Source organism: Chiloscyllium punctatum, chromosome 40, assembly GCF_047496795.1.
Source record: "Chiloscyllium punctatum isolate Juve2018m chromosome 40, sChiPun1.3, whole genome shotgun sequence".
NCBI lineage: Eukaryota > Metazoa > Chordata > Chondrichthyes > Orectolobiformes > Hemiscylliidae > Chiloscyllium > Chiloscyllium punctatum.
The window spans coordinates 49,364,083-49,388,452 of record NC_092778.1 but is presented as its reverse complement, the minus strand read 5'-3'; the positions used below and the strand labels follow the sequence as shown (position 1 = coordinate 49,388,452).

The window sequence follows — 24,370 nt, the reverse complement described above, 5'->3', positions numbered from 1 at the left end:
TACATTGGCAATTTGCCGATCCAGGTAACTAAAAAAAATTATTCACAGCATGTGGGCGTCACTGGCTGGAAGAGCATTTATTGCCTGCTCCATGTTGCTCTTAAGAGATTGGTAATTGACTGACTCTTGAACTGCTGATTATTATATATTTCTAAGACACCGTGGTGAGTGCCTTAGAGGTAAATATACAGATGGTGGTGGTGGTGATGGTGGTGTTCCTAAATGATACAGAAGGGAAGATAAATGCATTAATCCAATAGAAGAAATTAACAAAATGATCTATGTAAAAACAGTGCGATGAGGATGTCCTTATCATGAGTCTCCCATTAACAAGGCACTTTAATAAAGCTGTAGAAAGCATTTAAAGGTATGTAATAAGGGAAAATAAGATTCATTTTCTACTTGGTAGGCATGATAAATAGATTTAATCAGTCTACAAACATATATAATAAAGAGACAATCGTAGTAAGGTAAAGTCGCCAAAGTCCTAATGGATCATAGATTGCCCTCTGTTTACAGAGACATGTCCGGTGGTGACTTAACCTGAAGTTCACCACATCTCAGTTGTGAGCTGTGGTTGGGAAAGTGGGACCTTCATGGTAACCTTAACTGGTACAGCAGTAAGATCTGTTGGTGTGCCTCTGCGTTGCAAATCAGTTGTCTAGGCAGCTGAGCTGACCATAATAGTGGTCAAATACTAGAGAAATGGATAAGGACAGGAATTTGAGAAATTAATCGTGCAGTAATACAATCAAGTTCTACATGGACAGCAAGGGCAGTCCATGTGAAGTACTCACAACAATTTGTTTGGAAGAAATCCAAAAACGCCTTTCGTCATAAGCTATCATCTGCCAGGCAGAGAGGGACAACAATTACCTCCACTTTTATGGAAAACTTGAATAAGCTGAGTTGCAAGGAAAAGGGAATTCATTAAGGCTAAGCTGTCAGGGACAATTTGGCAAGTGTTTGGGCATCATAGTCCATCAGAAATAAATTCTTACCCACAAGCTGAATGTATTACAGAAAAGTGCAGAAAGAGTGGAAAGGTCTGGGTGGGTTGTAGGTAGTGGTGGAAAAACTAACTTTTCAGCATGACATTGGGACTATTGGTTGCATTCCTCAAGATTAGCAGGCAGTGATGAGAAACGATTACAGAATCTGAAGAAAGTGGTGAGGCACTCTGCATTTAACACACATGTCAGACACTTGTGAGGACCAGATTGTAGCAGATTAAGGGCTGCCTGAGTATGACAAAAATGACAGAGATGCAAACCAAGGCTGTTTACCCCAGAAGACAACAACTCAATAAGGAGCATTGCAATGTGTGTTATTCAATGAAGACTGATCTTGAATTAAAAGCCTATACACATTTTATTTGTTAACATTATTTAAAATAATCTTAAAGTATACAAATTATGAACATTGGGTTGGTGTTAAATGGCAGAATTCCGGAACTAAAAATAACAAGCAACTGGCTTGATCTCAAGCATTGCACTATGTCTTCATGTAAACATTTTCTTTTTCCATTACTTAACTATAAACTTTGCCTTAGAAGTTACTACAGTATTTCACTAATTGTTTCCTGTGGAAAGTAGTTCTGCTAAACTATATTGCTGTAATGATTAAATTATGGGATCTGAAGTGACAATGCTGTGAAGAAAGTTTTTTTTTATTATTTAAAAACCACCTCCCTGGGGAAATAGACTCCTTACTCAACAGCAACCCATTACATCTGTTTTAAAAAGTACTGTGATAGTTCTAAATTATGTGAATAACCAAACCAGCTATTGCCTATCAAATCAGTTAAAATTCAACAATCAATAATTGATAAAAATGTACAGATTGATCAGAATGTCCTCATTGTCGCATATTAATTATATGTGTTTCCTGCTTTAAAGGTAATTGCTTAAGGGACTGAATGTGACTTTGTTCATCACTTTATTTGAGTACAGCAGTCCAGGGGTTGTGAACAGGTTTATTTCTGGAGTCCACTCAAAAGTCAATTAGTATGCAAGTTGGAACACAATGAAGGACAGTATAAAAGTAGCTGTTTCTAAATACAGGAAATGTTCATACCTTGGATTATTAAAATTGCACCCTAATATGATGAGAAGCATGAGCATTTGTAAGTTGGACATTCATAAATTGGGGATCCCCTGTACTCCATACCCTTTATCAATATTTCTGCAACATCCTTTGGTTTAGAGTAGTACAAACCTAAATGCATGTAACTCCGATAAGAAAAGGATCACTGAAATATGTGAATCCTTAAAGACTCATCAGATTTATTTGACAAGTGGAAACTTGGCTGTGTTAATTAATTTGGTGTTTATCAGAAATTCAGCCTCGTGGTTAGTATTGTTTTGGATGTGTATTACTGTTTCAGTGTGACTAGTGGTGGGATTTTAAAAGTATAATATTCTGTCCAAATAATGATAGTTGTTGTTACCATAGTGATGAAACTTCAGAATCTGTTGTGGTATAGCTGCACAGGAGGATACTCAGTTTGTGGAGTGGAGCATGTGATAGAATGTGAGATGCTAGTGTGAACTGCAGGGTAATGCTGCACCAGCTGAGGTTACTGTGAAAGACTTGCCATCTCAACCTTTCCCTTTGCCCGAGGCTTGCTGACTCTCTGGTTAAACCACAACCAGTCCTCTCTCAAATGAAAGAGAGTGGTCCAGTAAGACAATGACAACTTCACCTTTTATAATGAGGGGAGAAATGCAAATTATCACATCTGGTAACTTTGCAGAGGAACATCGATACTTTAAGTGAGAGGACAAAGGTCTGGCTGATGGAATATACTGTAAATAAATGTGAAGTAATTCATTTTGGTAGGAGTAACAATAAAAAGGTCAATTATTTGAATGGAAAAAAAATTGCAGCATGCCGCTATGCGGAGGGACCTGGGTGTCTTTGTGCATGAATCACAAAAGGTTGGTCTGCAGTACATCAGGTAATTTAGAAGGCAAATGGAATTTTGTCCTTCATTGCTAAAGGTACTGAGTTTAAAAGCAGGGAGGTTATGTTGGAGTTGTATGGGGTACTGGTGAGGTCACACTTGGAGTACTGTGTGTAGTTTTGGTTTCCTTACTTGGAAAAGGATGTACTGGCATAAAGGGAGTACAGAGGAGGTTCACTAGATTGATTCCGGAGTTGAGGAGCTACTGAGTAGACTGGGATTATATTTATTGGAATTTAAAAGAATGTGTGTGTGTGTGTGTGTGTGTGTGTGTGTGTGTGTGTGTGTGTGGGGGGGGGGGGGGGGGGGGGGGGATCTTATGGTAGCATATAAAACTATGATGGGAATAGATAAGATAGATGTATAGAGAATGTTTCCATTGGCAGGTGAAACTCAGACAAGAGGGCATAGCTTCAAAATTACGGGGAGCAGATTTAGGACTGAATTGAGGAGGTACTTCTTTACCCAGAGGGTTGTGAATCTATGGAACTCCCTTCCCAGTGAAGTAGTTGATGCTACTTCAGTAAATGTTTTCAAAGGTAAGATAGTTTTTTTAAAACAGTAAAGGAATTAAGGGTTATGATGAGAGGGTGGCTAAGTGGAACTGAGGCCACAAAATGATCATCCATAATCTTATTGAATGGTGGAGCAGGCTGGAAGGGCCAGATGGCCTACTCCTGCTCCTAGTTCTTAGCTTCTTATGTTTTTATGGTTGTAGTTGTGCCCATTTGCGCACAGTTGTATAAATTAAGTAGACCACAATTTGAATAAGTCACTTGTTGACTTTTTAATCTAGATGATTTGTCCATGTATGATCGCATATTTGACTTGAAAGACTTGTATCATGGTCGGGTTGGACCGCAGTGTCTGTTTCCATGCTGTCCTTCTCTATGACTCTAAGTAACATTTGGGAGGGCAGATTGAATTTCCACTTGTAATGATTTCCAAGCACCACCTAAGTAACTGAATTGCATTACTATTTGACATTGAGCATTTATTGCTTGCCACAAAAATATTTGTGTTCCTTCAATTTTGAGACCCAACACAATTTCGAGCCCTGCTCATATACTGCATGAAGTGTTTACAAAGTCATTAAACACAATTACTGCATAATTTAATGATACAAGTCTTTCAAGTCAAATATGCGATCATACATGGACAAATCATCTAGATTAAAAAGTCAACAAGTGACTTATTCAAATTGTGGTCTACTTAATTTATACAACTGACCAGATGACCCACCTGCCAGCACCCGGCCCATATCCCTCCAAACCCTTCCTATTCATATACCTATCCAAATGCCTCATAACTGTTGCAATTGTACCTGCTTCCGTGACAGTCTTACATTACACTGTAGAGACTCTACCACTGAGCCACACGAGCCCCAACAACTTAAGAGTTTTTCAATTCCTTCCAGCACAACTGCCTTTACAGTTGCCTTGTCAATTAATTAATCAATCAATTAAATCCATTCACCTGCTTACCTACTTGCTACATGTTAAATACTTAAGCTGAACCATGATTGTGTTGTTGCATTTGTTCCTATTCCTTCACATTATATGTCAAGCTTTCCTCAGACAAGTGAAATTTTAATGGATCTGTTATGCTTAGCTGTACATTATTTCCCTCAAAGTGTGGGTGGGTGTGGGGAGGAAGTGAGAGATAGGAGTGTGTGTTATGTTTATCCTAACTGAGATTTTTATCATTTGGAGATTATTTCATAAGGTACACGGAGAGAATAATGCTTCCATTTCTAAGTAAAGGCCAAAACTGAGCTCCGTAAGTAGGAATAATAATAGATGTAATACGAAACTCAAAAAGAAATTTATTAAAGAACAATATTATGGCATTCACTACCACATAACAGTAGGTCATCTGAATAGTATAGATGAAATGAGGAAGGGGAAAGGAATACAGTCATAGAGATGTACAGCATGGAAACAGACTAGATTAGATTACTTGCAGTGTGGAAACAGGCCCTTCGGCCCAACAAGTCCACACCGACCCGCCGAAGCGCAACCCACCCATACCCCTACATTTACCCCTTACCTAGCACTACGGGGAATTTAGCATGGCCAATTCACCTGACCTGCACAGCTTTGGACTGTGGGAGGAAACCGGAGCACCCGGAGGAAACCCACGCAGACACGGGGAGAATGTGCAAACTCCACACACAGTCAGTCGCCTGAGGTGGGAGCTGAACGCGGGTCTCTGGCGCTGTGAGGCAGCAGTGCTAACCGCTGTGCCGCCCTTTGGTCCAACCCATCCATGCCGACCAGATATCCCAACCCAATCTAGTCCCACATGCCAACACCCAGCCCAGATCCCTCCAAACCCTTCCTATTCATATACCCATCCAAATGCCTTTAAAATGTTGCAATTGTACCAGCCTCCACCACTTCCTCTGCCAGCTCATTCCCCACACGTACCACCCTCTGTGTGACAAAGTTGTCCCTTAGGTCTCTTTTATATCTTTCCCCTCTCAACCTAAGCCTATGCCCTCTAGTTCTGGACTCCCTGACCCTAGGGGAAAGACTTTGCCTATTTACCCTATCCATGCCCCTCATAATCTTGTAAACCTCTATCAGGTCACCCCTCAGCCTCCGACGCTCCAGGGAAAACAGCCCCAAGCCTGTTCAGCCTCTCCCTGTAGTTCAAATCCTCCAATCCTGGCAACATCCTTGTAAATCTTTAGATCAAATCTAAAAGTTGAAGTTCTAAACTGGAAAAAGGCCAATTTTGACGATATTAGGCAAGAACGTTCAAAAGCTGATCGGGGACAGATGTTCACAGGTAAAGGGACGGCTGGAAAATGGGAAGCCTTCAGAAATGGGATAACGAGAATCCAGAGAAAGTATATTCCTGTTAGGGTGAAAGGAAAGGCTGGTAGGTATAGGGAATGCTGGATGACGAAAGAAATTGAGGGTTTGGTTAAGAAAAAGAAGGAAGCACATGTAAGGTATAGACAGGATAGATCAAGTGAATCCTTAGAACAGTATAAAGGAAGTAGGAGTATACTTAATAGGGAAATCAGGAGGGAAAAAAGGGGACATGAGATAGCTTTGGCAAATAGAATTAAGGAGAATCCAAAGGGTTTTTACAAATACATTATGGACAAAAGGGTAACTAGGGAGAGAATAGGGCTCCTCAAAATCAGCAGGCGGCTTTTTGTGGAGCCGCAGGAGATGGGGGAGATACTAAACGAGTATTTTGCATCAGTGTTTACTGTGGAAAAGGATATGGAAGATAGGGAATGTAGGGAAAGAATGTAAGGAAATAGATTAGATTATTTACAGCGTGGAAACAGGCCCTTCGGCCCAACAAGTCCACACCACCCCGCCGAAGCGCAACCCACCCATACCCCTACATTTACCCCTTACCTAACACTACAGGCAATTTAGCATGGCCAATTCACCTGACCTGCACATCTTTGGACTGTGGGAGGAAACCAGAGCACCCGGAGGAAACCCACACAGACACAGGGAGAACGTGCAAACTCCACACAGTCAGTCGCCTGAGGCGGGAATTGAACCCAGGTCTCCGGCGCTGTGAGGCAGCAGTGCTAACCACTGTGCCACCGTGCCGCCCACAAGATGGTGACATCTTGCAAAATGTCCATATTACAGAGGAGGAAGTGCTGGATGTCTTGAAACATGCAAAGGTGGATAAATCCCCAGGACCTCATCAGGTGTACCCTAGAGCTAGAGAAGTGATTGCTGGGCCTCTTGCTGAGATGTTTGTATCATCGATAGTAACAGGTAAGGTACCGGAAGACTGGAGGTTGGCTAACGTGGTGCCACTATTTAAGAAGGGTGGTAAGGACAAGCCAGGGAACTATAGACCAGTGAGCCTGACGTCAGTGGTGAGCAAGTTGTTGGGAGGAAATCCTGAGGGACAGGATGTACATGTATTTGGAAAGGCAAGGACTGATTAGGGATAGTCAACATGGTTTTTTGCGTGGGAAATCATATCTCACAAACTTGAGGAACTAACAAAGAGGATTGATGAGGGCAGAGTGGTAGATGTGATCTATATGGACTTCAGTAAGGCGTTCGACAAGGTTTCCCATGGGAGACTGATTAGCAAGGTTAGATCTCACGGAATACAGGGAGAACTAGCCATTTGGATACAAAACTGGCTCAAAGGTAGAAGGCAGAGGGTGGTGGTGGAGGGTTGTTTTTCAGACTGGAGGCCTGTGACTAGTGGAGTGCCACAAGGATTGGTGCTGAGTCCTCTATTTTTTTGTCATTTCCATAAATGATTTGGATGCGAGCATAAGAGGTACAGTTAGTAAGTTTGCAGATGACACCAAAATTGAAGGTGTCGTGGACAGCGAAGAGGGTTACCTCAGATTACAGGATCTGGACCAGATGGGTCAATGGGCTGAGAAGTGGCAGATGGAGTTTAATTCAGATAAATGCGAGATGCTGCATTTTGGGAAAGCAAATCTTAGCAGGACTTATACACCTAATGGGAAGGTCCTCGGGAATGTTGCTGAACAAAGAGACTTTGGAATGCAGGTTCATAGTTCCTTGAAAGTGGAGTCGAAGGTAGATAGGATAGTGAAGGTGTTTGGTATGTTTTCCTTTATTGGTCAGAGTATTGAGTACAGGAGTTGGGAGGTCATATTGTGGCTGTACAGGACATTGGTTAGGCCACTGTTGGAATATTGTGTGCAATTCTGGTATCCTTCATATCGGCAAGATGTTGTGAAACTTGAAAGGGTTCAGAAAAGATTTACAAGGATGTTGACAGGGTTGGAGGACTGGAGCTATAAGGAGAGGCTGAACAGGCTGGGGCTGTTTTCCCTGAAACGTTGGAGGCTGAGGGATGACCTTACAGAGGTTTACAAAATTATGAGGGGCATGGATAGGGTAAATAGACAAAGTCTTTTCCCTGGGGTCGGGGAGTCCAGAACTGGAGGGCATAGGTTTAGGTCGAGAGGGGAAAGATATAAAAAAAAGACCTAAGGGGCAACGTTTTCACACAGAGGGTGGTAAGTGTGTGGAATGAGCTGCCAGAGGATGTGGTGGAGACTGGTAAATTGCAACATTTAAGAGGCATTTGAATGGGTATATGAAGAGGAAGGGTTTGGAGGGATATGGGCCGGATGCTGGCATGTGGGACTAGATTGGGTCGGAATATCTGGTCAGCATGGACAGGTTGGACCGAAGGGTCTGTTTCCATGCTGTACATCTCTATTACTCTATTTTAAATCTAATGGAATTAAGGTCGCTGGCCCCAAAGTGCTCCCCACTGACACCCCAGTCACCTGCCCTGCCTTATTTCCCAAGAATAGGCCAAGTTTTGCATCCCCCACCACCCCCCCGCCTCCCTTTCTATCCTTCCTGTAGCATTTGTACCCTGGAACATTAAGCTGCTAGTCCTGCCCATCCATGAGCCATGTTTCCATAATTGCTGTGGTATCCCAGTTCCTAACCATGCCCTGAGTTCATCTGCCTTCCCCATTAGGCCCCTTGCATTGAAACAAATGCAGTTTAATTTATTTGTCCTACCTTGTCCCTGCCTACCCTGACTGTTTGACTCGCTCTGTTCTCAACTGTACCAGTCTCAGATTGATCTCTTTCCTCACTATCTCCCTGGGTCCCACCCCCTCACCATACAAGTTTAAATCCTCCCGAGCAGCTCCAGCAAATTTCTCTGCCAGTATATTAGTTCCCTCCAATTTAGGTGCAATCCATCCTTCTTGTACAGGTCACTTCTATAAAAGGATGCATTGATGAAGTTCGAAGATCCTGGGTGAGAGGCACATCAAAGCATAACAGACAAATGTTCTAAACAGAAAAGAAAATTATATGATTCTAAGTCCACTTTAAAAGCCTGAATAGAATCTGTTGATATCGTGTTCTCAGACAGTGCATTCCAGATCTGCATAAAACAGCTAATTCTCATGTTGCTTTGCTTCTTTTGTCACTGGGGAAGCAATCCGACTGATTGCTTCTGGATATTGACACTTCAGCTAACAGGTACAGTTTCTATCTAATCTGTCCAAGACTCCTCATGGCCTTGAACTGATCATAACTCTCAACCTTGTCTGACCTTCTCTAGTCTATGCAAGTAACTGAAGCCCTGGAAGCAGTCTTGAAAATCTTTTCTGTACCCCCTCTAATGTCTTCAAATGTTTCTTAAAAAGGTGACACTTCGAACTGGACACAATTCTCCAGTCTAGGCCAGACCAGTGTTTTGCAAAGGTTCACCACAACTCCCTTGCTATTGTACTATAGCTTCAATTCAAAGCACAGAGGATACTTAACTTCAGCGTTTTTCTTTGAAATATCAGCTTGAAACAGATAAATCAAACTTTAGACTGAAATATTGTCAGTTACTTTTCTTTCTTCAACTAATATTAAACTTTTTAAGAGATTAAATTCCTTTTGTGTTGTCATTAAAGAAGTAGCCAATGGAGTGGCCTGTTGTTCATAGAATTAAACAAACAGGAGAAGGCTTGGTCCAACTAGCAAGTTGTCATCTTGTGACCTGGACTCTAGCTCACAATGGGTTAATGTCAGCTCTCTGATATTTAATCCTGCTCTGCTGGGCATCATCCCATTATCAAACAATTCCTGACCCCATCTTTTATAGAAGCACCGGAGGAAAATTTCCAATCTCATTGCTCCGCAAACCCATATAGCCATTTCTTCTTTTTAATGTATAAAAATTTCACTATTTTACAAAAACAGAAGCCAAATAAAAGTTATAAAAGTACAAAAGTATAGAAAAACAGAATATCGTACTAAAATGTCATATTACAGTAACATTAACAATAAATTGCCCATTATTAAGATACAGTTGATTCATATTTATTTAAACCAAATTAGCATGAACTCAAATTAAATAAAAACAACATTAAATTAAATTACAACACATTGTACTATATTACATTACTCCATTTGTTGCACCTCCATCAAGGCTCCTGTCCACGGGAGCAACAGTGATCATACCCGTATTTAGCCAGCCTCACCCCCACCCCATTCCACCATATACGGCCCTTGTGACTATATAAAGGCCCTAATAAATACCACCGATAGATTAATGTCTATATAGTTTAGAAAGGGCTGTCAGGTCGTATAAAATTGCTCTGTCCTGTGGTGCACCACACTTGTCAGGTAATCTGCAGGGACGTGCTCCATCACAAGTCTGTGCCACCCTGCAAGACCTGGAGGCTTTTCTGCTATCCAATTCAGTAGAATGTTCTTCCTCTCAGTTCGTTAGAATGTTGACTAACCTCTTCCCGTGCTGACCCAGAGAGGGAAGATTCGGTAGCCCCACAAGGAGGGACACCAGATCCTCCCTAACTTCCATGCCCAGGGTCCTCTCCAGCTCATTCACTATGGCCCCCCAATATTCACGAATCTTGGAACAGGACCAAAAGCAATGTGTAAGGTGCCAATACTGTTTTTAAATTTGGGGCATTCCGGGGAAGATCATTGCTTAAATTTTGCTCTGGCACCATATGGGTCCTGTGGAAGATCTTCAATTGCATCACTTGTGCCTTATTGCATATTGAAATCTTCTTTACATTCCCTCCTTTATCCTCCCATGTTTCCAGTGAGATTTCTTCCCCTAACTCCTGATTTCAAATTTCATGGAGTCTCTCCACATTCCCCAGGGCATTCCTTCTCTGCAGATGATATATGGTACTAATTGAGAGAGCGCCCCCGCATTGGAGCACTCTATGTTCTGTATCCGACTTGTAGGGCTGGGTCAAGAGTGTGGTCTTCTTCTGTATGTAATCCCTAAACTAGAAATATCGGAAAAGATCTCTATTAGGGATTCTATATTTCTGTCCTAATTGGCTAAAAGACATCAAGACCTCTCCCTCAAACAGATCTCCCAGACTGGAGATTCCTTTACCCTCCGACCTCTAAAGCTGACGTCTATTAACTCTGGTCTAAAACCTGGGGCTCACACTAATGGGGTGAATAGCGAAAGTCTTAAGCAAATTGCCCTCATCATGTTGCATTATCCTCCATGCTTTTACCATATTTATGATAATCGGACTTTCACAATACTCAGCTATCGACCTCATCTTATCCTTGAACAGCAAGCTTATGCAAGGACACTTCACCTGCGAGGCCTCCACATTAAGTCATATCAACTTGGGGTCATACGCACCCATTCCCTTGCATATGACAACAGGGTGCCTATTTGATATCTCCTCAAATCTGGGAGCTCCGTACAGATGCCAGAAGTGAGGGGTAATAAAATTCCCAGATAGAGAATACCTTTCTATGACCATCTAAAAAGGAAAATCTATTCCGTCCTGCAGTTTCAGTACCCCGACCAAACAACGCCCGCCCCCCAGCAATTTGACCACAGATGGTCTGGTGTAATATGCCAATTCAGCTGCCTTCAGCCACGCCTCAAGTATCCGCTGCTGGTTCCCACCACCGTCTCCTCCTCATTGCCGAGTATGAAATAATCATACCCCTTAAGAATGCTTCAGTGGTCTCGCAGAGCACTGATGCATTACTGGCCATACCCCGATTGATGTCCCAAAAAAGCCCGAAACTCCCTTACAACATAATGTACAAAGTTGTCATCCTTCAACAGAAACAGATCCATGTGCCAGTGCCAGGTGCCTACTCCACTACCTTTGGTCTTAATCATCAAACATGGTCTGAAATAGTTATGCTTCCAATTCTGCAGATAACAACAAGTCCGAACAAACTGACGGAGCAAAGAACATATCAAATCTTGTGCAGGTTGGGGTAAAAGGTAAAGTCTATCCCATTCGGGTGCAGGCATCACCACACATCCACTAGCCCTGACACCTCACACAAGTCCACTAACTGTCTATACAGCCGAGGTCTACCCAACAGTCCTCTCGGCATCCTGTCAAGCCCAGGGTCCATGAGACAATTAAAAGTCCTCTCTTATAATCATACGGCACACCCCAAGAGCCATTAATTTAGAGACTGCTTCAACTAAGAACTCGACATGGTGCGCCGGGGGACAGTAAACATTCAGGATGCCGTATTCTTCTCCGTGTATCGGCGCCTTGAGAATGACGAACCATCCTTTCTCTGATTTGATCTGACACCTGAACTGGGAGGTTCTTTCGTACCAGCATGGCCACTCCTCTGCTTTTGGAGTTAAAGGAGAAAAAGAATATGCCATTGTGTCCCCTCTGCTTTAACTTCAGATGTCCCCCATCTGTCAAATGCATCTTTTGCAACAGAGCTATGTCAACCTGTTCTTTCCTAAGATTTGAGAGCACCTGTTTCCTTTTAATGGGGGGAATGACTCCTCTTCATATTCTAGGTGCACCACCTGAACAGATCGCTAGCCATGACTGCACATGACAGCCCACGGTCCCCTGAGAGGAAGAAGCCAGTGTGCGACGAGTGGAGAAAAAAAACAGACTTTATCAAATCTAAAGACTATTCCTACCAACACTACTAAAACTTAAAAAAAACCTACTCCTAACTTAAACAAATAAACACAAAAACTACAAATTCCCAGAGATTCCCCCGTTCTTGCCCATAAGGGGCATTCACTCCTAACCTCACAACCATCCTAACACCTTCCAGTTAAGGCCACGCCCCAAACCCAAGGGAAAAAAAACATTTCAGAGGAACCTCGAATTTCAATTATCCGAATGAGATCTTAAAGTCCCGATAGAAACTGGTGTTTTGTTTACACGTACAATGATTAAACACTAACTCAACTCACTGAAATGAGGCCTGGACAGTCCAGTCATCATCTCCAATACACTGATCTACTGCCCTCTCTCTCACTCGCCCTACATTTTCCATGGAGTTCTACATGGGGTTTAGGGTTCACCCCTCCTTCCCCAGATAATCTCTCCAACATTGTCCTGCACAGGGCAGAGGTGGAACCTGTAAAAAAGTTGCAGTAAAAACTTGTGAGCATGTGTGTGCACTATTTGGAGACTTATCCCAAAAAGGCAGAAGCAGGCTTACTGTTAGTGAACAGTCTGGCTGCCCTGGTGGCTTTAGGGTGGGGGGGGGGGGGGGGGTGGTCGGGCTGGGAACGGATGGGGTTGGGGGCAAACAGGATGGAAGCAGACAGGGTTGGGGGCAGTTGGGGGTTGGACAGGGGCCAATGCGCGGCGTGCTGCTGCGTAGTCTCCTGAACGTGCAGCAGACTTCACAGAAAACTCCGTGCCCCAAAGGAAATCAATCAAGCAAATAAATCAATTATCCAAACGAATTTGTGCCCACCCATCTTGTTCCTCTGTATTTACACTCCTACAAATTATCAATGGATGTCCACTTCCCACTTCCTCATCAGTCCCACACATCTTTACATCAAAGAAGTAACCACCGCTCACCCAACAAAGTTAGATCTTATGGAATACAGGGAGAACTAGCCATTTGGATACAGAACTGGCAGAGGGTGGGGGTGGAGGGTTGTTTTTCAGACTGGAGGCCTGTGACTAGTGGAGTGCCACAAGGATCGGTGCTGGGTCCTCTATTTTTTTGTCATTTACATAAATGATTTGGATGCGAGCATAAGAGGTACAGTTAGTAAGTTTGCAGATGACACCAAAATTGAAGGTGTCGTGGACAGCGAAGAGGGTTACCTCAGATTACAACAGGATCTGGACCAGATGGGTCAATGGGCTGAGAAGTGGCAGATGGAGTTTAATTCAGATAAATGCGAGATGCTGCATTTTGGGAAAGCAAATCTTAGCAGGATTTATACACTTAATGGTAAGGTCCTTGGGAGTGTTGCTGAACAAAGAGACTTTGGAGTGCAGGTTCATAGCTCCTTGAAAGTGGAGTCGAAGGTAGATAGGATAGTGAAGGTGGCGTTTGGCATGTTTTCCTTTATTGGTCAGAATATGGAGCTGTACAGGACATTGGTTAGGCCACTGTTGGAATATTGTGTGCAATTCTGGTCTCCTTCCTATCAGAAAGATGCTCTGAAACTTGAAAGGGTTCAGAAAAGATTTACAAGAATGTTGCCACGGTTGGAGGATTTGAGCTATAGGGAGAGGCTGAACAGGCTGGGGCTGTTTTCCCTGGAACGTTGGAGGCTGAGGGATGACCTTACAGAGGTTTACAAAATTATGAGGGGCATGGATAGGGTAAATAGGCAAAGTAATTTCCCTGAGTTCGGGGAGTCCAGAACTAGAGGGCATAGGTTTACAGTGAGAGGGGAAAGATATAAAAGAGACTTACGGGGCAGCTTTTTAATGCAGAGGGTGGTACGTGTATGGAATGAGCTGCCAGAGGAAGTGGTGGGGGCTGGTACAAATGCAACATTTAAGAGGCATTTGGATGGGTATATGAATGGGAAAGGTTTGGAGGGATACGGGCCGGGTGCTGGCATGGGGGACTAGATTGGGTTGGGATGTGTGGTCAGCATGGACAGGTTGGACCAAAGGGTCTGTTTCCATACTATACATCTCTATGACTCTAAAACAGAACAATAGCATAACTAATAACCTCCAATCAGATATAATATAAAACATACTGGATTTTACCGCAAAGCAATACCAAGCCTATAAAGCCCGAGACTCAAAAGGGGGAACAACAAAGAGAGAAGATACAAAAAAAGTTATATTACGCCATTGTCTGTAGGCCTCTTTTCCTCCTTGGCTGAAGTTTACCATTTCAGCGAGTTCAAAAATTCTTTTACTTTTTACGCCGAGTTGAAGTTGTAGACAATAACCTCATAATTGAAAGGTAGCACTGGCGGGTATCACAGAGAGTGCTGAATGTTTAAATCTCAAATTTTCTTTCTTTACATAATCAAAGGTGTCTTAACTATGGCACAGAAAAGTCATGAAAAAACATCACTTATTTTCAAACCTTTATAAGCCAAAGCCTGTGGATCTCTTCCCCAGTCATCTGGCTGTTTCTATTATTAAATGCTTTTCCTTGTAATGCTGGAGTTGTACTAGGACCAGGCAGGGGCACTGAGCCGGCCCGGACCTGTGCATTGTGATCTGGTAGGTCCGCTCCATACTCACCCAACTCCATCTCCAGGCCCAGCAACTCTGGAAGCCACCTCTCAAGGAAATCAGCAAGGTCTTCATGCTCATGTAAGCCCAAGATCTGTAGTTCTTTTTCTCCGACCTCTACTTTGGAGATCGTCTACTTGTTCCTGCAGGGCCCAAACATGACATTCCAAGGTTCGGACCCACCCTTCGGAACTCTCCGTTACGGCCTCAGAGGCTGCCGTCCTTTGTTCTACCACCTCCACACATTGATCCAAGGCCCGGATCTCCTGCTCGTGCTTTGCCAGTATGACAGTAATTTGTTCCAGTGCTCCCTTGACTTTTTTCACGAAGTTTTGCAAATTCCATTAGTAAATTCTATTTGCTACACTGAACTCAAGGGCGCCGCCACGGGAGTTGAGGTAACAGCTGCAGGTATGCCTGACATAGATGGGGAGTGTCCTTTTTGCTGCCTTTCCCTTAGATGTCTTCATATCAGCTCCAGATCTTCCAAATGCTAATTTAAAGGAGCTCTAGGTGCTCTACCTGCTTTATGCTGCAAACGTTTCTCAGGGCTGACTAATTGGGTGGGGGAGTAAAAGCCCACCTTGCCTGGCACAGAGCCCAAGACAGCAGACTGTTCAGACTGCTGCCATCTTGAATCTCCAAACCAAATTGCCATATCTACCTTCATACCTCATTCACAATCACAACTGTTTTGGCAGATCCATTATTCCCACCTCTCTTTGCTTTGTGGAACTGATCTCTTCCGAATGCAACTTTATTTTTCCATCCATTGTCCAGTCTCTTCCCATTGATGTCTTTATTCCATTCTCTCGAATTCTTCATTAAATTCGCTCAGTATTGCCATGGATGATTTATGGCCCTTTACCAGAGGATTCCTCTCCAATTAGCTTGGCAGGTTTCTCAACTGTAACTCTTTAGTTTCTCAAACTTCTGTTCTCATTTGATCTCCCAGAACCACATGAGAATTATCAACCTCATTTTTCTCACAAGTTTTCAAATTAAAACGTATCATCCTCCATTTCACTAGCTCAAGCATGATATCACCATCAAATACACATTGTGCCCACCCACCTTTCTGCACACTTCCTACCATCACAACACCGTCCACTCTTTAATCACACCCTCTCCTTCCAACAGCACATACTCATATGAGGAAAGGAAAACAAAAACTTTCCTTTTACCTTCTCATTGTATAGATTCCAACACCAGTTGAAATAGCAATTTACTTATTTCCTTCAATTTAATATACTATATTAGGTGCACACAATGTAGTTCCCTCTACACTGGGGTGGGACCACTTTGCAGAACATCATCATTCAGTTCACAAATGTGATCACCAAGCTTCCAGTCATGTTGTTAGTTCTCCAGCCACTTGCACTCTGACAGATGTGTCCTTGGCCTCTGATATTTTTCCATTAGAAGTCAACTCAAGCTCAAGAATGACAGCTCACCTTCCAATTTGACACTTTTATTTGTAACTCTTTGGAGTCAACACCAAGTTTAATAATTTCACATCACAAACTCAGACTCCATTTTGATTTTGGATAATGGTGATGGTGACATCACTAAAAAAGTGCTGGAAATATTCAACAGGTCAGACAATATGAGTGGAGAGAGGAATGGAATTAACGATACAGGCCTGTGAACTATTCTGAATGAACAATGTTCTAGTAAAAGGTCAACAAGTATACTAACATCCTTCTCTTTTCTATGAGTGCTACATGACCAGTTCAGTATCTGCAAAATTTCCTGTTCTCATTTTGAGTTTTCAGAATCGATATTATTTTGCTTTTGTATAGAAACTGGTGATTATGTTGCCATGCCAATTTACACCTCCACTGAACTAGATTTTCTGCCTTTAGTCATTCCATCTGCATCCTTTTGTTACTTTATCACCTTTTGACTCTTGCTGTACTTAGCTAAAAACGCATAATATTTCTAAACTTTTACTGTTCTAATGCAAGGTTGTCAAAGTTTACTTTTTATTTCCTTGGATGGACCTGATGGGAGTGTTTGCAGCATTTTCTCTTTTTATTTCCAGAATTTACAGCATATTCTAGTTGTGTGAGATGACTGGTTTTTCCACTTATACATCTTCTCGACTAATCTTTTGTTCCGTTATTCGTCCTATTATGAGCTATTTTTGCATTGCACTATATTGCTAGTTAACCTGTTCTGAATTGTAGTGTTACCTACCCCATCCCAAACCCACAAATTCCTCCCAAGTCTGCGCTGTGTTGGTCAGCCCCCGCATCAACTCAGCACACTGTCAGTCCCTTGATTGACAGGAGAACTGACCAATCAGGCAGCTCACGTCACAATGGTCGACCAATCAACGGGGGGCAGAGGCCGGGGAAATGGGTGGGTCGACAGGTTCGGCGGTGCGGGGCCCGCGGAGAGAGAAGGATCTGGAAGGTGCCGAGGCTCGAGGAGACGGATCGGGCAGGAGGAGGACGGCGGATTCACCCGGCAGAGCCGCGCTCCCCGCCTGTCCCTCCCTAACCCGGACATGTTCCCTCCCACTCTCCACACAGTCAAACTCACCGGAAGAAAAGCGTCCGGTACATCTGGTGCGCCTCATAGTAATCGCCCTTCTCGACGCTTGCCCGGAGCTTGCTCTCGACCCGCTGGACTCCGCCCCGGTTTCTGCAGCACTTGGGCACCTCGCCGTCCGCCATTGCTGCTCGCAGCCAAAGGTCAAAGGGCCAGCGGCTTATGCGTGGCGCGCCGACGTCACAGCTACGGCGTCCCTGGCCGCCCAAACAAAAACCCCAAGGCCCAGCCATTTTCAAAATCACACCGAGGTGCTGCAGCTGCTGGGTATCTGGCACATGTAGAATCAGGGAGTAAAGGAGGGAAGCTTTCCCCCTTCTCACTCCACCACCTGGAGCACAGCTCTGCCATTCAATAAGATTATACATGACCTCAACTCCACATTTCTGCCTTACACCGCCCCTCCCCCCATGTTCAATTGCCCACAGTCTTCAGGGTAAATGTAGAGTAATAGGGAAGGGGAATGGGTGAGTGACTCTGAGGAGGGTCAGTGTGGACTTGCTGGGCCGAAGGGCCTGTTTCTATTTTCTTTATGCTTTTTTTTCAATCAAAAAAATCTCTTGATTATCTTTTTTTTATTTTTTCCAACTCCCAAGACAGGCAAAACACCAGAGTGGCCAGTGACAAGCAGTGGCCCTTCACATCAAAGGGCAATGCTCTCCTGGTCTTTTTCTAATTTCTTTTTTTTTATTTTTTCCCCCAGCACCCATGGTGTGGGTGTGTGTGTGAGGGCCTGTTTCTATGCTGCAGGGATTCTATGAAAATTAATCCTGTCAGGAATCGATCCACCCCTTTGTCCAAAAAAAGTATGATACCTTTCGAGGAGGAGAGGCCCAAAGGTTCATGATTACCCCCTCCCAGAGCAAATTCCCCAAATTGGTGGCAGTGAGCTGCCTTCTTGGAGTTACCTTGTGAAACCATTAATGGTGGTCCAGCAAGCAGAGCAAGAAAGAAACAAGTTTGAGGAGCAGGCCTTACATAAAACTCCAAAATCACTTTAACTTGGATTTCTTCCTTCTCTAGTACTGTGGCGGTACCTGGTCTTGTCAGCACCTGTGTTCTTAACCCACTACTGTTAAGCTAGGTCTAGTTTTTACAAAGGCACATTTTCCAAACTTTATTTAAGGGGCTAAACAACTCTAATTTTTTTTTGTCCAGTTCAGGTTTTCCCCTCTTCCACCAGAAGAGGAGATTCTATAGCCAGGAAAAAGTGTTGCTCAAAATCTTTGTCTACAATGAGCAGGAGTACGTTGACTTACAACCATAACACACTATTTCCTTTTCACCCAACCTGCTGAAAAGATTGCCAGCGAGGTTTTTTTTGAGAAACAAACATCAAGACCAATAGAGGAGGCAGAATAGGAGCAGGCTCTTGAGATAAAGTTTGAAAGATCTGGTTTCATTTCACATTATGTTCTCGATAATAAATGGAAACACAAATTGATGAAAAGTTTGGGAGAAGATTTGTAGCTCGGGTGCTCGTTGTTGTGGTTCTGTTTGCCGAGCTGGGAATTTGTCTTGCAAACGTTTCGTCCCCTGTCTAGGTGACATCCTCAGTGCTTGGGAGCCTCCTGTGAAGCGCTTCTGTGCTGTTCCCTCCGGCATTTATAGTGGCCTGTCTCTGCCGCTTCCGGTTGTCAGTTCGAGCTGTCCGCTGTAGTGGCCGGTATATTGGGTCCAGGTTGATGTGTTTGTTGATAGAGTCTGTGGATGAGTGCCATGCCTCTAGGAATTCCCTGGCTGTTCTCTGTTTGGCTTGCCCTATAATGGTAGTATTGTCCCAGTCGAATTCATGTTGCTTGTCATCTGTGTGTGTGGCTACGAAGGATAGCTGGTCGTGTCGTTTCGTGGCTAGTTGGTGTTCGTGTATACGGATCGTTAACTGTCTTCCTGTTTGCCCGATGTAGTGTTTTGTGCATACCCAAACTCTGGGTCAGATACGTGGATGACACCTTTGTAATCATTAAAAACACAGAAATAGAGAACACACACCAGATCATCAACGCCACACTCACAGGAATCTGATTCACTAGAGAGGAAGAAAAGGACAACCAACTCCCATTCCTAGACGTGATGGTACAGAGAACACCGAACGGAGAATTCACCACAAAGGTTTACAGGAAAGCCACACACACAGACCAAGTCCTAAACTATGAAAGCAACCACCCCAACACACACAAACGAAGTTGCATCAAGACACTATTCAAAAGGGCCACAACACACTGCAGCACACCAGAACTACAAAAAGAGGAAGAGGAACACCTATACAAAGTATTCGCCAAAAACGGATACCCTCGCAATTTCATCAACAGATGCCTAAGGGAGAGACAACGGAACGAGGACATACCGCAACCTAAAGGACTAGCCACACTACCATACATCAGGAGCATTTCTGAACTGACAGCCAGACTACTGCAACCACTAGGACTCATAACAGCACACAAACCAACAGCCACGCTCAGACAACAACTCACCAGAACGAAGGACCCGATACCCAACATGAGCAAAACTAATGTAGTGTACAAAATCCCATGCAAGGACTGCAGAAAACACTACATCGGACAAACAGGAAGACAGTTAACGATCCGTATACACGAACACCAACTAGCCACGAAACGACACGATCAGCTATCCTTAGTAGCCACACACATAGACGACAAGCAACATGAATTCGACTGGGACAACACTACTATTATAGGACAAGCCAAACAGAGAACAGCCAGGGAATTCCTAGAGGCATGGCACTCATCCACAGACTCTATCAACAAACACATCGACCTGGACCCAATATACCGGCCACTACAGCGGACAGCTCGAACTGACAACCGGAAGCGGCAGAGACAGGTCACAATAAATGCCGGAGGAAACAGCACAGAAGCGCTTCACAGGAGGCTCCCAAGCACTGAGGATGTCACCTAGACAGGGGACGAAACGTTTGCAAGACAAATTCCCAGCTCGGCAAACAGAACCACAACAATAAATTGATGAAAAGCTAGGATTTTTCAGGTTGAAAGTTTATCTGGAATGTGGGCATCACTGGTTGGCCAGCATTTATTGCCCATCCCCAGATGCCTTCTTGAACCATTATTGTCCACCTGCTGTGGGTTCACCCACAATGCCATTAGAGAAGGAATTTCAGGATATTGGCCCAGCAGGTGAACCAATGGTGATAATTTCCAAGTTATGATGCTGAATAGGTTGAAGAGGAAGTTGGTTGGGGGCACGGAATATTACTCAATGACTTAACAGACTTAATTCTTGAGACATGAAATGGACTGTTTCAGTATTACTGAAAACACTGTGGTTCCAATTAATGACAACAATGCTCTATTAGCTGCATAGTGATCTCTACAAGCAAATCAAAAACAGAAAGATATTGCAGAGCCGTGCTACCTTCTCAGCATCAAAAGAACACTACTCAAGGAAGGTTTCTAATCTCTTACTGATCAGTCCCTTTCTTAACCTCACGCGGTTTCCTTTTTTTGGGGGTGGGTGGCACTAGGGAATCTATACCAAGCTGACAAGTAAAAGTTTTAGGAATCTAGCATCTTAATTCCTGAAGCTAGAACGGTCTTTGATGCAAGCCAACCAGACTGTAGCTTTCAAAGAGTGCAGGTCAAGAGATTTTAGAGTCAGAATAAAGAGATTGATTGTAGCATGAGGTGACTCTAGCAGTATAGGCACCTACTTAAATAAGGTCTGTACCACAGTTAGTTATGTTTTGCCTTGATAAGGTTAGTACACACAGATGCCTAGACAGCAAAGCTCACAATACACATATGTATAGACAGCAGATGAGGTAGTTCGATTCAGCTCCAATGCAGATTTGCCACCCATGCAGTGTAACATTCACTGCCAAGGTTCAATTGAGTAAAGTGATATTGCAGCTGCAGGGAATTGTACTATCTTTAAAGGGGAATAACCCAAGTTTATGTGGGAAGAAAAGTGAAAATTTAATCCATCTCCAGGACAATTTATGCTATCGCGACAATTGTCTACATACAGATAAGAGATTAGACTTGAAATACTGGAATAATGAAATCTTGTAAATATAAGAGAAGTTGAGTTGTAGTGAATAATGAAAAATCAAACTTTGTCCACAGCAGAAAATTGCATTTGGTGGTTTAAGAAATCAAGACTTAAGAAAAAAGAAATCCTATCAATGTGGTTGTGGTTGTTGGAGGACAATTGCCTCAGCTCAAGGATATCCCTGCCAGTTACCTTCCTCAATTAGTGTCGTTATATAGAGAAGGCAGTCAGGATCTTCAATATCTTACTCTTTTAGAATTGTTTATAGTGAACTGTATGTAGCTGACAGACCATTCTAGACATTAATTGGAACAAGTGTTCTCACGGGACACCCGCACCAATCAACCACACCGCGCTGTGGCCCAACATTTCAACTCCCCCTCCCACTCTGCCGAGGACATGGAGGTCCTGGGCCTCCTTCGCTGCTCCCTCACCACCAGACGCCTGGAGGAAGAACGCCTCAGAACACTTCAACCCCAGGGCATCAATGTGGACTTCAACAGTTTCCTCATTTCCCCTTCCCCCCACCTCACCCTAGTTCCAAACTTCCGGCTCAGCACTGTCCCCAGGACTTGTCCTACCTACCTATCTCCTCTTCCACCTGTCCGCTGCACCCTCCCCGCCCTGACCTATCACCTTCATCCCCTCCCCCACTCACCCATTGTCCTCTATGTTACTTTCTCCCAACCCCCACCCTCCTCCAGCTTAATTCTCCACGCTTCAGGCTCACTGCCTTTATTCCTGAAGGGCTTTTGCCCGAAATGTTGATTGCAAAGCTCCTTGGATGCTGCCTGAACTGTTGTGCTCTTCCAGCACCACTAATCCAGAATCTGGTTTCCAGCATCTGCAGTTATTATTTTTACCAATATTGAAGGAGTTGCAATTATGCTTCAGGAATTCATTAAGTCTACCTAAGTCATTGAATATTATCTCTAATCAAAGGTCAACATGAAGGTTCAGTGGTTAGCACTGCTGCCTCACAGCACCAGGGACCCAGGTTTGATTCCAGCGTCTGGTGACTGTCTGTGTTGAGTTTGCATATTCTCCTCATGTCTGTGGGTGTTTTCTCCCACCGTCCAAAGATGTGCAGGTTAAATGAATTAGTCTTACTAAATTGGCCATAGTGTTCAGGGATGTGTGGGTTAGAGGTATTATTCAGGGGAAATATAGAGTTGTTGGGGAAATGGCCTGTTTCCACACCATAGGAATTCTATAATTCCATGATTACACACCTCTGGAGCATGTAGGACTTACTTCTGAGGCAGGAGGCCCAGGTTTAAGGGCAGCATTGCTGCATGTAAGAGCCCAGAGTGCCTCAAGATAACAGTGCAGATCCAATGGTCTTCAGCTGCTTCAGTGACATACCCTCCATCATCAGGTCAGAAGTAGGGACATTCACTGATGATTGTACATTATTTGGAGTTGCAAATGGTGTTGAATAATGAAACATTCCATGTCCAAATGCAACAAGACCAGCACAATTGTGGCACAAAAAAAATTGCACCCAACAAATGACATACCTTAGATTCTGTTTGGAGATGGCCAATCATCTTCTGACATTAAAATCATTATGTTACGATCACTGAATTGCCCACTATCAACATTCATGGCACTACCATGAGTCAGAAACTGAACTGGAAATGATAAATGTAGTGGCAATAATAGCAGGACAAAGGGTAGGAATCCTGTAATAAGTAATTCACCACCCAACTCCCCAAAGCCCATCCAGCTACAAGACAGGAATGCGATGGAATGTTCTTGACTTGCCTGGATAGCTGCAGCTACAACAACAATGAAGGACACCATCTAGGGCTAAGAAGCCTGTTAACACCACATTCACAAATATTTAGTTCCTTCATCACTGATCTTCAATACTATCTACAAGTTGCAACGTAGAAATGCACCTGAGAACTTTACACAATACCTTCCAAAACCATGACCGCTGATTTCCAGAAAGTCAGGGGCAGCAGATACAGTACCATATACAGATTTGTCCTCCAGAGACTAGAAATGGTCAATAAAAGCTGGCCCAGCCAATAATGTCAACATTCCCTGACCAAATTTTAAAAATTCATTGAAGTTGCAAGATAGATTCTAAACAGTAAAAGACTGGGTCATGTCCTTTCCATGACCAAAATTCAACTAATTACTATTCTTGTTTAGGTTACTATCAAGGTAGTACCAGGTTATACTACAATAAGAAATAGGAGTTAGCATTTCAACAATGTCTGATATTGCCATAAATTTCACTTCCCTCCCTGACTGCCTTTCGTTTTATTCTTCTGTGGGACGATATTATTGCTGATGAGGCCAGCACTTGTTTCCCTTCTCCAGTTATCCTTGAACAGAATGGTTTGCTGGGCGCTCAGGGAAAGTTAAGATTCAATCACATTGGCTTCCATGTACCTCCAGATCTCTAACAAAAGAGGCAATTGAGATAATTGATAACAGGTTCATGATCAAAGGCAAGATTAGTATTGCTAGAAAAGCACAGCAGGTCAGGCAGCATCCAAGGAACAGGAAAATTGACATTTCAGTCAAGAGCCCTTCATCAGGAATGAGGCTGGAAGCCGCGGGGGTGGAGAGATGAATGGGAGGGGGTGGGTCTGGGGGAAAAGGTAGCTGAGTGTGCAATAGGTGGATGGAGGAACAGGTAAAGGCGATAGGCCAGAGAGGGGAGGGTGGAGCAGATAGGTGGAAAGGAAGATAGACAGACAGTTAGGACAGGTCATAAGGATGGTGCTGAGCTGAAAGTTTGGAACTGGATTAAAAAGGTGGGGGGAGGGGAAAATGAGGAAACTAGTGAAGTCCACATTGATGCCCTGGGGTTGAAGTGTTCAGAGGCAGAAGAGGAGGCTTTCTTC

General features: G+C 43.5%; 1 protein-coding gene across 2 annotated transcripts in view; it reads right to left on the bottom strand.

Moving 5' to 3' along the window:
• get4 (guided entry of tail-anchored proteins factor 4) overlaps positions 1-17,615 on the bottom strand; it is a 53,249-nt gene extending 35,634 nt beyond the window's left edge. For both annotated transcript variants that reach the window (XM_072559839.1, XM_072559840.1), the window contains exon 1: positions 17,469-17,615. In XM_072559839.1, coding sequence (XP_072415940.1) covers positions 17,469-17,602 — 134 coding nt within the window. In that variant the 5' untranslated portion in view covers positions 17,603-17,615. The remainder of the gene's footprint in view (positions 1-17,468) is intronic.
• Between the last annotated feature and the right edge of the window lie 6,755 nt (positions 17,616-24,370).